Source organism: Stegodyphus dumicola, chromosome 9 (genome assembly GCF_044657685.1).
Source record: "Stegodyphus dumicola isolate Sdum_Otavi_A_Nest chromosome 9, ASM4465768v1".
NCBI lineage: Eukaryota > Metazoa > Arthropoda > Arachnida > Araneae > Eresidae > Stegodyphus > Stegodyphus dumicola.
In genome coordinates, this window is record NC_140776.1 from 146,140,051 (window position 1) to 146,155,151 (window position 15,101).

Below are 15,101 nucleotides of genomic sequence, written 5' to 3' on the forward strand. Positions count from 1 at the left end.
CACAATCTAGCAAATCTACTAATCGAAACCTAACAGCATTTATTACTATGACATGTTAACTTCCTTTTTAAAAATATTGCCTGCATACGGAGAGAATTATCAACGCATTTTAACAATTTCTAATCGAAACTGAGTTACAGTTAATCCAGAGAACAACTGCTATCGTAAATTCGAAAGCTGAGTGAGCATCAATCAGATTTGTCTGTAAAGCAAAAACAACAGCAAAAGAGGCATTTGGAATGATGTATGAAGCACACGAGACTTAAGCGTTAACCCTATCCAAAGTATGTCATTGTAACAGACGACTTCGTGACGAATGCTAAGATCTTAATGTTAAACCCAGTAGTCTTTGCAGTCTAGAACAAATGAGAAAATCAATAAAAGTCGTTTGCGTTGCTGAAAATCGTCAAGCATCTCTTTAAAATGTACTGATCAACTTATTATCAGTAAAGACACTTCTCATAAAATCTTCGTGGGAGATCTTTGAAAAAGAAAAGATTTTTTTGTTTTTGTTCGTCATGATTTAATTGCAGAACTGAAGACCAAATTTCTGTCTGTTATTTGTTAATTCAAATGAGAGGCATTAATCATGATATTTTCTAATAAACTGTGACTAATGATGAAATTTGGGGCGTTATTTAGGATCCTGAGACAAAAGAAAAACATCTGCTTTGGTTGGTTCACCGCTTCCACAAAAACTTCAATTTCAGAAGTTTCGTTAAAAGACATATTTGGTTACTTTTTTATTTGAAAGAGAAAAATTCACAAAGAGTCTTTTCCTGAGATATAGCCAGTGAATTCCATATTTTATAAAGACATAATAATGGACAATCTTCTGAAGAGAATTCAGCACGTTAGCCTCGAAAAGGTTCGATCGAATAACTGGTTTCTTCTGCATGACAATCTATCTGTATTATGATGACATTGATTACTTGCCCTCTACTTTGATTAAGACTATTGTATTTCACACCATCCCATTCGTGTCAAGAAGTTTCAAGTAAAAGAAAAATGCCAAAAAGCTCAGCCATTCCCACTTATTGACCAGATTTAACATCTGCAGACTATATTCCTGAAGGAAAGTGTATCTTCAAAGATCATTATTCTAGTACCACTAAAAATATTTAGAAACCCAAAATTACAGATTTAAATAGTATACCAAAAAAGAGTTTTTTATAAATAATATTAGGTAAAACAAAATTTGAAGTCATTTCGGAGAAGAAAATTCAGAAAACCATAGTATAATAATTTATTTATAGTGTGCTTATTATTAGATAAACACTTAAGATCACTGTACGTTTACAGTTTCATTGTTAGATTTCATTCACGGTAAAATGAATCTCTCTAACTGAAATATTTCGAATTGTTTCTTTGAAGAATGCAGATACTAAATTTTATTTTTTAGGTCAACCTTCCAATACAGAGAGTATTCAAAATGCTATCTTATCAAATAATTAACTATGCAATTTTAACATGGGAAAGTAAGAATGTGCTTAATATATAAAGTTGAAAACATAAAAAAACTCAGAAACTAAAGCTCGAAATCAGGAAGCTCTTTTTGAGAGAACAGGTTCTTTGTGTTATTAAACTCAGCAATCAGCTGTGAATAATTTCAACTTGACAATATGATAGGTCTGGATAAGATTGATTTCTGATTTCAGTAGTATTATTGGCAAGCACGATGATCCGACTACATCTTTCTAGGTGGGAAAGGCCATGTCCTTGCTAAATGCTGCGTTACTAATCTGATCCACTTTACAACCCAAGAGCTGTATTTTAATCGCATTTCGCTAATCGTATTTTAATATATTTCTAGAGACCGGTGTTCAGTACCACACAATCATGATTAGTTATACTTGAAATGAGAATTCTTTAATACAATTCACAGTTTTAAGCCGTGAGTCTTGATTTTGGTTTCTAAACATCAGACACCAAGGAGAGATAGTAAATACGATTTCAAGCCTGCATACTTCTTTAGTATTTTGGGGAAAGTTCAGTTTATAAATCACTAAATCAATCTTTACTTCAACATTTTGCAACTGTCAAACAGAATTATTCATGTAGAAGAAATGATGGGCATAACCAAACTTTACAGAACTACTTTCTTTCGCTACAAAATTTTAGAATGGAAATAATTTCAAACTGAATGAGATCTAGAAATTCATGCTCATTGATAATATTCTCTTGTTTACTTTTGTAGAGCTACTATTATTTTGAATAACCAGTTGTTTTACGACTCAGATCTTTAATGTCACTTCTTCTTTCCTTTTCTCACCAGAATGTAAATTAGTTTGAGGGTATTTAAGTTGAATTTGGTTTTCGGATTGTAACAGGGAGCTTGGTTCTACCTCCCGAGGCCACATTACTAGGTTTTGCTAGCTCTGATAAGATAGTAATTCTTTGACTTTGCCCATTTGTTGCCGATATTTAAATTGTTACGCCGGTGAGAAGTTTTGATCGAATTTCGAGTTAAATCAAATATGTAGTACTAGCCTTAGATTTAAATTTTAATTGATTGCTGCTGTAAGTTACCTCGTCACAAGTGGTGGTTCAGCTTGTTAAGTACGAGTCGTGTGTTTAAGTTAAAGTTGCCATTTAATAAAAAAAAAGGTCTGTTTTAAACCTCTTAAAAAATACGTAGTTCTTTTCAGACGAAACTATAATTCGATCCAAGTCTGTTAGAAGTTTGGTACCAGTTCATGGCACGAAAGAATACCAAACTCTATACCTGACAACTATTTTTAGAAGAAGTTGATCAGTATAGCTGGATCAATAAAAGAGCACTCATCAATATTCTTAACTGAAGAAAAAGAACTGTAGTTTATTCATGTTTCCTTAAAAATTCATCTTGAAATATAAGTTTATATTGTTGTCTAGCCTTCAGTTTTAACAGTGGGAAACAAGAATATCCAGCGACAGTTAGGAGGATTGATTTCTTTTTGTACCCACGCAAGATTTCAAGTGATAAATGCCATGGAAATCAAAGTGTGTTTCAGAAGAAACAATGTCTGACGAGTTGATAAAGAAACCAAGTTCATAATTTCATTTTACGTATTTTTCAAATGAACTTTAAGCGAAATAAATATTTATGAATATAGTTTGTATTTTTTAAAAAACATATTTGAGTGAATTATATCTTTAAATAATTTTAAAAAATTTAAGAAATTTTTGTAAATATTTTATGGTTCCAAAATTTAAAAAGATATTTAAAATGTGTATTGTAATGATTTTATATTAATTAACCAATTATCATTTAATCCTTTGCTATAGCTACTTCTTTCCGTAATCCTTGCCAGAATGTAAATTATTCGTTTGAGTATTTTTAAGTTAAGGATTTTGAATATTTTAGATATAGAGCTTTTAGGAGCCTTAGCTGAAGTTTATGTCCTATTCCAACTTTGCTAGATATTATTCCGGGTTTAGCCATTTTCGCTAGCCGACGTTAAAACACTGCTCGAAAATACTTGAGGCAACTTAAATAGGGAGTATATAAAGTATTTCTCCCGCCTTCCTAGCGTACCTTCGTGGTGTAGTGGTTCTGCACGCTGGGCCGGTATTTCAGAGGTCCGTGGTTCGATTCCCGGCGAAGGCAGTTGCTAATTTTTCATCTTGCCTGCTTCCAAAAAATACCTAATGTCTCTACAATCTTTGCGAGTACAGCAAAGTAAAAGTTCTTCATTTGTGTAAAGAATAAAGCATATATTTCAAAACACATATCTAGTGATTTTCTTTACCCGATACACCCTTCTCTAGAGAAGAGCAAAACAAGTAAAATTTGACAGTGTGAGCTCCAGGAAAATTGTTCTTCGAGAAAGATTTGCTTGATTTTGTCGAAGCATAAGACAGCTATTACCAGAGCGGAGGAAAGTCTTTTTCAAAGACTTTCTATGTGAAACTGTTTCATATGTTCCCACTTCTAGAAAGGAATATTGTTGTTTAATAAACTGTTAAAATTTTGAAGATCCTTTATAAAAAATATAATTAACAGAAGAAACACTGAGATTAAAACCTACTCCTAAATAATTGATTTATGTCTTTAGATATGAACTGGATTATGAGTTTAGTTTAGTTTTTAATTTAAGGTTGAGACATTCAAATTCTCAGATCTTGTGAATCTTTAAAAAATATGAATTTCCAAAACTCGAATCTTTGCACATTTTTTTTTCTATTCGAATCTTTCGAACCTCGAGAAATCGCCGAAAGTTTTTAACTCAAAATTTTGGAAAGATTACTTTTATTAAATTTATTGCTTACTCACTGAAAATGAATGTGATTGTTCAAATTTCAGCGGTTTCTGAATCACTAAATTTACCCCATGAGGCCTCTGAACGGCACACATTTCCAGTGTGGCATCCAATGAAAGCTCCAAAGGTATCCAACGCGAACTTTCCAGTTGTTTGACTGTTGAACATCTATGGTTGCTGAAATCTGGTTGTTGATTTTTGGTTGCTGAAAAAAAAATATTAATGTATTTTAAATAAATGTATTCTTATGTTTAGTTTTCGTTAAAGCTTATTTCCAACTCTACTTTATTTAAAAACTTTTAACATTGAAAAACAGTTTTTTTTAATCTTCTTAGTTTTATTTTAAGGATTCTGGAGGTCTGGTGTGTCCAAAAAATTAAACTTCTTTTAGAATTCGAATTTAAATTTGAAGAAATTCAGGATTCGAGCTATCTTAATTTTTCTTTTCAGTAGAAAATTAAAAATTGTAAGTAATCGAAACACTGTACATAATTACAAATTAGAATTATGCATAACCTAAATTTCCGCAAAATTTGAGATACATCATCATAATGCCAACATAAGTAGATTCATTTAAAACTATTACAGAAGATAAAAATATTAAAAAAAAAGGAATGAATTCGGAGTGAAATCCCCCTCTCTTCGACATCCACTTTATCATGAAAATGCAAATTAAGACAAGAAAAAGGAAATTAAATTAGCTAAATGTCAATAAATATTAGAATGGATAGGAGGATGAGCTATTCAAAAGAATATTTACATCAACATTCCTTCCACAGTTTCGTGCAGAAATTTTATTTAAAATAGTCATTTGAATTAAGCTTTCACTAATGATGGACATTCTTATTATGGAAGATTTAATATAAACTATTATATATGTCGTGTTGTGGATAGTATGCCGTTGTTACTAATATTTCTTCGGAATTCCCTCTACTTCAAAACATGTACAAGGACTATTAATTAATGATCCTATAAAATCTTTTAGTGTCGACTAAACAGGAAAAAGAATGTCAAATACAAGAAAATATTTTGAAATTTACGTACTCTTAAGTTGGTTTATTTTACTATGGCAAAACACACTAGGGCTATCTGTCTGAGAAGAAGGATTCCTTCGTGGTGGCTTACTAAGGGAAATGGAGCGACACTTAAAGGAAAAACCCCGAGAACAAAAACCTATGCAGCTACCCCGTTCATCTGTAATTCTAACTGAGATAGAAGTACCATTGGTCAGTTTCACTACTTTGCCGCCACTAGTGGGCCTATAAAGTAGTTTAAGAATGAAAGATTCTACTGTATTTATACCACTTGCATTCGACCGATACTTTGTTATGCTGCCCCTGCTTGGAACACGATCACTCAGGCTCAACTGCATCAATTACTAGTAGTGCAAAACAAATTTCTGCGCATTATTACTCATTCACACTATCTTATCCGCAATTAACTTTGCACAGAGACTTAAAACTTGAGACGATTCCAAATTACATCAGAAGATCTAATGAAAAATTCTTCAACAAAGCTGTGCAATATGACTTTGTTAATTACTCCCAAGTCTTTAATTATGAAATTCTCTTCGAAGATAAAAGCCTCAAGCCACTTGCAGCTCACACCTTCATGGAAGGAGACGACAACTTTCTCACTTCTCTCCTCAATTGGTAGCTGTTTATACTTCCAATGCATCTGATTTTTAATTGAGGTTCTTCTGTAGCTTGAATATTGTTCTTGGAGATAGATAAAACTAATGCTGTGAGATTTTTCGCATTGTGGTGAAATAGTAGTGTTGTAAATAGGTAGCTTAGGTTGTTGTTGAGTTGCTGTAATGTATTGCGTTGAATAGTTGCATTAAATTGTGTTGTATAGTTGTATTGTGTTGTATTTATCACTATTGATTGAGGTTGTTTAGTTGTATTTGAATTTTTTATTGGAATCATTGCTCTAGTATATCTTCTCATATTGTTGTCATTGATTTGCATTGTCTTGGGTCCTCCTTGAAAGCTATGATCGCTCCTCACGTTTTGCGAACTTGCCCGATTGGATTGTCTTGCTCCTTTTGGTACTTCTCTTCTTCCTCTTTTTTCCGTTTTCTCATCTGAGATTTTCTCCACGTCCGGATTTCTTTATCTCAAGTGTCCTTGGGCTTTAATTCTGGAACCGGCAACATTGCTCTTCGCAATAGCTCGGTCAGTTATAGAGTCTAAGATTCTACTGCTTGTTCATAATGAAAATATGTTTGTTTTCTATATTTCCATTTTTTCCTGAAGTAGTTTTTGTAAATCATATTATATCTTTCTGTATAAGTCTGTTTGGTGATCAACTAGCTGGACTTCAGATTTCACGGCGGCTCCTAAACTTTTCGAATCAAAATAGCATATCCTGTAAAAAAATCTTATATTAAATGCTCCTAACACTTAGTGGTGAGACGAGTAGCATACATCTGAAAATTATAGCTGAAGGTTTGAAACAAAAGCGAGTATCCTCTTGAGGGCTAAATAGAGGGAAATTCTTGAGGGACGTTTTGATGGTGTGTGTGATTATGGCAAAGCCTCGAGGGCTATCTGCCTAAGGGGAGGGATGCCTTCGTGGAGGACTTTCTAAAGGAAACTGGCTCGTATACACGTTACACATGGGGAAAACCACGAAAACCTCCATGCAGCCAGCCCGTTCGCGGGATTCGAACCTCAGACCGAACTACCAGTGTTCAGCGACTTTACCGCTCGGCCGCTGGTGGACGAGGGACGTTTTGAAGTAATAAGTGTTTGAAACTCACTCTGAGAACTTTGAGGTGTCTGAAGTACTATGTTTTTAGAATAGGAAACATCGAATTTCAAAATAGAAAGTTTAAGTGACATGAATAATCAGAGACGAAGTATGTTATATATCCGCCTAGGATTAGCAATGAGTTATTGCGAAAGGTGTGGTGTATTTAATTATGGCAAAGCACACTAGGGCTATCTGCCTAAGAGGAGGGATGCCTTTCGTGGAGGACTTTCTAAGGGAAACTGGCTCGTATACACGTTACACATGGGGAAAACCACGAAAACACCCATGCAGCCATCCCGTTCACGGGATTCGAACCTCGGACCGAACTACCAGTGTTCAGCGACTTTACCGCTCGGCCGCTGGTGGGCCCAGTTATTGCGAAAGAAAAAAATTCCATTTGGAAAAGGTGTGATTGCAGTATATTGTTGTGAGAGTAACTGTGAAACTTTTGTAGAAAAACACATAAAAAACACCTGACTTGCTTAAACGTAAAAAGGTTGCAACCAACTGCGAATGACAAAATTTACCTCTCCAGCATAAAATCTACACATGGGTCCAGTAAACCTAAAATATGTTTTTAATTTGAGTAACAAACCTTGCATAATTTTTTTTAGTCCCTGAAAACGTTTCTTCGGTATTTATCTAAGCCAAAAGACTAAAAAAATCCTAAACCAAAACACTAAAAAAGTAGCCCTCGTAAATAATAACAAATTTTACGAAACACTGTATCCCTTTTATTTAGAAGCAAAAGGGCCCACCAGGCGGCCGAGCAGTAAAGTCGCTGAACGCTGGTAGTTCAATCCGAGGTTCGAATCCCGCGAAAGGGCTGGCTGCATGGGCGGTTTCGTGGTTTTTCTCATGTGTAACGTGTATACGAGCCTGTTTCCCTTCGAAAGTCCTCCACGAAGGCATCACTCCCCTTAGGCAGATAGCCCTAGTGTGCTTTGCCGTAGTTAAATAAACCAAACCAAACCTTAGAAGCAAAAGGATTAAAAGAATTATTCAATTAAAAACATAGAGTACATTATTTTTTAAATGATCTTTGCATTTGTCTTACAACTGCCCCCATGGACTTTACTTATTATCATTTGCAGAAACCGAATTATTTTACTATTTTTTGTTACTTCGGTAATTAGTATACAATAGTTACTAATCAAATATTACATACATGAAGTAACTTAAGAATTAAGATATTAATTGATAAAGTTGTGTGTCATTGCTTCAAAATGCAGTTGCATTTCAAAAATAAACTACTGTTTGATGTAAGCATATTGGGTTTAAGGGGCAATGTGTCTCACGTTACTCAAGAGCCGTATTTTGACCATTTTTGGTACAGTACAACGGTCAGCATCGCTGCGAAAGCTCCGTCCCTAATTTTCAAGAATTCTGGAATACTTATTATCTCATTTACATCCTCGTGAGCTCGAACGAAAATTGTAAGTGATAGGTAAGTTTAAACCATACGATAGGGAGTTAATCAGACTATCTAACTTATAGATTTATCTAGGCGATGATTTCAACTGGAAAAGCTCATGTTGTTTTGAAAGATCATAACTGAACTCTTATTTCAGTGAAAGGTTAACTAAGCATTTTATATTTATAATTTTCTGCAGAAAAGTGATTTTTTCTTTTGATTTAAAAAGAAACAAAAACTCCCTCAAGGATCAGTTCTGAATTAATTCCTAGGAAAGGTAAAATGATTTTTATCCCTAAATTATCGTGAATCTTATGATAAGCTTAATAATTAATCTATTAGTTGAATGTGTATTGCATTTTTGATAGCAAAGAACGTGATCGTAGTTTCTATGGTAGATGATTAAAAATATCAGAAGCTGGCTCGTATACACGTTACACATGGGGAAAACCACGAAAACACCCATGCAGCCATCCCGTTCGCGGGATTCGAACCTCGGACCGAACTACCAGTGTTCAGCGACTTTACCGCTCGGCCGCTGGTGGGCCCAGTTATTGCGAAAGAAAAAAATTCCATTTGGAAAAGGTGTGATTGCAGTATATTGTTGTGAGAGTAAATAAATTCTTTCTGTAAGCATAAATAGTTGTTTGATTTAAAATACTTATTTCTTATACCCAAATTATAACAATTACATGCATTTTTATTCCTGCAATTTCTAGTTAAATAGATCATATTTAATTCTACGAAAGCAAATAAGAATAATCCATGAATTCCCATGGAATTCCATTTCTCGTTTCGCTAGTAGAAGTAATTCATAATATCTGATGTTTTCCTCATTTCAGGATTTTTATCTTATGGAGAAGTAATTACATATGATTGTCTTAAGCCCTTTTAAAGAATGATTAGAATGCAAGAAGCACTAAACTATTTAACTCTTAGGTACTGGCTATGAGGGGAACAACAGGGAGCGATTTTAAAAAATACAGAAAAACCAACTTTTATTTTAATGATATCGATACTTACTCATATTAACGTAAGGTAGCAAGCAGAAATTATTTTCTTTCTCTAAACATCATGAAAAAACCTCTAAGCATAAATTTAAAATCTTTGTGAGAAATATAACTGCATGTAAGTATGAACTTAACTCGAGATTTCGCAAATTCGGACACTTTTTAACAAAGTGGCAGGAACTCCCAAAACATTGAAAAATGACCTCATGAAAATCTTTTGTGTGATCCCCTTTCTTAAATGTCCAAATGATCTTTAGCCTGTCATCATCCATTATTTCTTTCTAGGTAACTGTCGCCTTTGACCTATTAAGCTTGGCATTGGTTCCATCTTCCATTTCACAAATCAAAGTCATTTTTCCCTTCAGGGTATACAAGAAAAAAGATTAAAGAAACAAAACTGATATCATCCTGATGCTTCCGCCCATTTTTTTCCCTTCAGGTATGATAACTACGACGCGCCGAGCAAAATCTTTTGCAATTTGACCACGTGTATCTCAAAAAACGGGAATTCGAACATTCACGTGTAAGATATATGCCTTTGTTTTTGTTTCGGTTTTATTTTCTGAAGTATAAATAAAAGACCCTTCCTCCCATAATCTATAGAGGAATTGATTAAATTCTCTTTCAGAGCAGATCAAAGAGTTTTCTTTTAAAAGATGTTTTACAAGGTAAATAGTATACTTTTGTGTAGCGTTTCCTGTTAAATTAACTCTTGATTTTTAATAATACATTGAATTAAATTGACGTTTTCAATACCATATTTCTTTTTCCATTTTCAGTTCTTTTACCATAAATCATTAATATGAATTTCAGTAATAGCAAGAGTTTATTTAATTTTTAACTCTTCTCATAGAATTAACTATAAAAAGATTTAATTTTCCAGACGATTTTTGTACCCTCTGCCTTCTAAATTAATATCTGGATTTTTTTCTAACTTTCATTTTAAATTTTAGATATGTAGAACAGGTTGTTTTAAAATTTCAGGGAAGTAATTATATGCTTCATTTCTAATTATTCTGTATCTCATGTGTACCTTTAAAAATGGCAAAATAAAGATTTAAAGGACAAAATCGTAATTAAAATTCGTAAGAGAGATATCTTATATCATTAAATCAAGCTCTACATTCAGCGATTAGCATTCCAATACTATGCAGAATAATTAATCTTCGCAGATAAATAAGAAACCTGAAAGATATATCTCCATGACTGAAAAAAGAAGCTAAAATATTTTTCTTGGGGATTTTTATTTTAAAATTAAAAGCATATGGATAAAATCATTTTATATTTGAAATATTTGCTGCATTAATTTAAATACCTCATACGAATAATTTTATTATTAAAACGTTTATTCTAATTAATTAATTAATTGCCTTATTAGAATTATTTCATTATTAAAATATTTATTTTATTAATTTTAAATGATGTTTTAGAGTTATTTGTTATTAAAATATTTATTGTAATTATTTAATTGTCCTATTAGAATTATTTCGTTATTAAAGTATTTATAGTATTACCGTTTATCTCCCTTATTATCAATAGTGTTTAACATACGAATACTGATAATTCTAATTTTTGTATTACTAACATTATTTCGATTATTCAAATGGTAATACGATTTTTTGAACTATTAATATACTATTTTCTGTCGCAAACTAATTTTGAGCAGTTATTTTGGAAAAATGTTTTGAAATAAAATGCCTCTTTAAAATAGGTATGTGAATACAAAGCGCTTCATCTTTGAAGACAGTGGCAAAAATATTTATGTTAGTGAACCGTCGAAAGGAATTAATTACTTCACCATTAATTCAGAAGTCAAACAACAAAAATCAGCGTTAATTTTCAAAATTTTTCACAGTACTAGTTTCAATGGTTTTACCGAACCACCATCCTCAGCTGCAAAACCGCAAATGTTTTGCAATGCACCCGTTTGCGGTTTTGCAGGTGAGGATGGTGGTTCGGTAAAACCATCGAAACTAGCACTGTGAAAGTTCTGAAAATTAACGCTGATTTTTGTTGTTTGACTTCTGAATTAGTACTTATTCCGCGTGTTGTTATTGTGTCTTAATTACTTCCCCATTATTTTGAAAATTCCTTTGAAACCAACTGCCTGGCAGAAAACTGTGCTCTGGACAAAATGGTTTTATGCCTTCGGTTACTAACTGAATCCTCGTATTTTTTACATGTTTCTTACAAGTTTGAAGCTAAGAATCAATCTTTTATAGGCTCTAAAGACATAAAAGTAGTGATACGTTAATTTCCAAAAGCCAAAGACTTAAGAAATCAACAGTCATTAATGTGAGGTAATAAGATGTCCCAGAATTAATCTTTTTCTGATTAATTTGAAATTCATTTATGAATACAAAGTTTTATTACTCTATAAGTAATATAATTTATTTCTTTTAAACAATTAATTTATTTCTGAACTGAAGGTAAATATCGGAGTTTTGTTGTAATATTATTTTATAATAAGTATGAAATTTTTGTAACAAGAATGTTCTTTTCTTAATCAGTTTAATGTTTTAATATATTTATCAACTACGAGTTCTGTTGAACCATATATGCATTTGATTAATAAATAATACTGTAAATTCATGTAAATAATCCGAGTTCGCTTACTGGCTCGCTGCACGGGTCATTCGTTATTTTTTCACACTGGGAATATAGGGAAATACAACCCCTTATAAAATCCTCAGAGAAGAAATTCCTTACCTTAAGCAGTTAGCTCATACATGCTTTGATGTATTCAGATAAAACAATAATTTGAAGTAATTATTAACTTTTACTTTAAGCATCAACTAATGAGATTTCAGATTTATTTCTCAAAAAAGTAGTTTTATTTACTGATGTCTTTAGCTCATTTTAAGCATTTCTTTCTTAAACTGTTATTTTAATTTTTAGCTTTCCTATCATAGCTTTAGTATTTTATATGGTAAAATGCTACTACTTTCTGAGTAAAAACCACTTTAAAAAAATCAGGTCACTTTGTTAAACAATAATGCTTTATAGCATGTTAAACGCTTGGTACCGTCAAATTTACAAGTAAGTAGTATACAGTTAATAAATTTCTTATGGAAATATTTCAGTTATAAATGTTTAGATGTTTTCGACAATAGATCTATTGAAAACGTTTTAACTTTTTGTCGGCCCTTTTTACTTTACTGTTACACAATTGTGATATTCTTATAGAATCCAATTAATTTTAAAAATAAATCATTACAATTTTATTATTTAAAAATATTTTTAGTTTATTTCTTCCATTTGCCTCCAAACGACACCGAGTTCGAATGTGAGCCTTTTCAATGTCATATTGTTCTCTGAATGTTTGTATCGACCTTTTTGGAGATTTTTGCTCTAAAATATTATTGTGAATACTGAGCATGTGCATGTTTAAATATTTGAACACTGAAATTGTTATAGAAGCATAAGAAGAAATACCCCTTAAACTGTTATCTTATCTTTCCATTGTTTCATATTACTTTTTTTCTTTGCAGACGTTTTTGTTGTGCACCTTGATGGCCGTTACTTACGCTAATCATGGCAAATCTTATCAGCATGAATACAGCAAGAAATCTAATGAAGAGTATAGAGTAAGTAATATTATCTCATAATTATTTCATGTAATTCGTATGATACTTAAGTAATAATAGTAATTCGCAAAGAATAAGAAGAATTTCAAATGTAAAATTTAAAGACACATTGTAATAAATATAGAATTAGCTCAAAGAAATCGACAAAGTTAGAGAACTTGTTAGGACATAGTAAATGTTAGTTATTCAAAATATAAGTCCAACATGTCCCATTGACATGTTTGTTTTTCTATCTGATCAAATATAGTTTTTGGAAACAATGATAGAATATAATCAAAAAATTTAAATAAATTTATATTCCGAATTTTTAAATGCTTGAATACAAATAAATTCAAAATTTTTAATTAACGTAATTTTCCCAAATCATTTTCCTACCTACCATGATGAAGATTATTTTTCAGCTTTCCATATAAATTCAAACGGAATACTTTACAATTTCAAATTTAAGATTTTAGTGCCCATGGAATTACCCCAAATCGCTAGAAAATGCTAAAAAAATCGTTTAATATAAGTTTCATTTACCAACAAATAACCTGCATAATATATAAAGCAAGTAATATGGGTTGTTTTAACTTTTTAAATTTGCTGCTATATTTTAGAGTTTGCCCATAAAATAATCTTTAGTTTTAAAACATTTTTTATTATGTAAATTCATACATTACATTTTTATTTATACACTTCTTTTGGGTATTAGAATTGTATACGTCTTTTCATTATTTCGAATTTCATAGAGCTTTGAATTTCAGAACGTCTGGAGTATTTTATAATTCAAGAGCTTATGATTATCTCTCTAGTTCTAAAGCACAAATCTGATGAAATTAAAAAAATATTTTAGAGCTGTGGATAGTGTGCTACAGCTGCTGCTTCCTAATACTATATAGAAATCAGCAATGTTATTATTTTACTTCTGAAAATTTAATTCAATGTTGCTTCGTAGAAATATAATGAGAAATAACTACTTGAAATGGGTTTGTATAATAGACACAAGTTAAATTATATGTATTAACGTATTATATTCTATTCCGTCAGGTGCAGCCAAATCCATATAAATTTGAATATCAAAATCGCGATGAAGACGGGGCTGTGCAGTTCAGGAAAGAGATAAGTGACGGCAATGGAAGAGTTGAAGGACAATATGGCTATAAGGATTCCTATGGTATAGAACGAACTGTCAAGTATATTGCTGACGAATATGGCTACAGAGCACAGATCAGTACAAACGAACCTGGAACTGAGAACAAAAGTCCAGCTGCCGTTGATTTGTCTGCTTCTCCAGTCTACGTCCAATATCAGCCGTCCCAGTCTAAGTACCAACAACAGCTCATTCATCGCCCACAGCAACAATCATTACCTGCTTCTCAACAGCGTTTCAGTCAAAGCTTTGTAAGTCAATCTTCCGTCAAATCTCATGACAACGCAAGACCCAAGGTTTCCGTTGGCAGTGCTTATAAAGTCCAACAAGCCGCTCCTGTAGAATATGTACGACAACAGTTCGAAGCTCCTAAGATTCAGCAAGCAGTCCCTGTCGAATTTGCCCCACAACATTATCCTTTTCGACAAGTTGTTCCGGTGATTTACTCTTCACAGAAAGCTCAAGTTCAACAAGCTATTCCTCAAAGGCCTGTTATTGCAAATGTTCAGAGTAAAAAGGAACCACAGGTGGCCCAAGCACACAAGCAAATTTTCTTGGGTCAGGAGAAATTGAGTCATCAGTTTTCGCGGAAAGGATATTAAATTTCATTGTACCTAATACCAAGTTTTAACTTCTTCTTAAAGTTAAAAATATAAATTATTATAAATTCTTCTTACTGAATTCAATAAAACAGGCTTCTAAAATTTCTAAACAATTCTGAAATACAGTTAAGATTTGTGATTACATTCATTGTTTGCTGTCAGTTGAACAGAAATATATGCTTTCGTCAGAAACGCAGCAGATGCGAGTTTTCTTGTTACATGTTTGTAAATTGTACTGAATAAAGAATATGGATATAATTACATGCTTTTCCTTTCTTTATACTACCAGAAATGTTAAAATATGTGAAATCTGGGAAATCAACCTCACATATACACTGCTTTAAAAACAGTTTAATAG

The 15,101-nt window shown here is 32.2% G+C and overlaps 1 protein-coding gene across 1 annotated transcript; it reads left to right on the forward strand.

Moving 5' to 3' along the window:
- Positions 1–10,002: 10,002 nt before the first annotated feature.
- On the forward strand, positions 10,003–15,001 carry LOC146995503 (uncharacterized). Its single transcript, XM_085824550.1, has 3 exons — positions 10,003–10,090; positions 12,914–13,009; positions 14,039–15,001. The coding sequence occupies exons 1-3, from the start codon at positions 10,079–10,081 to the stop codon at positions 14,741–14,743; spliced, it is 813 nt and encodes a 270-aa protein (XP_085680676.1). The 5' UTR covers positions 10,003–10,078; the 3' UTR covers positions 14,744–15,001.
- Positions 15,002–15,101: the final 100 nt, after the last annotated feature.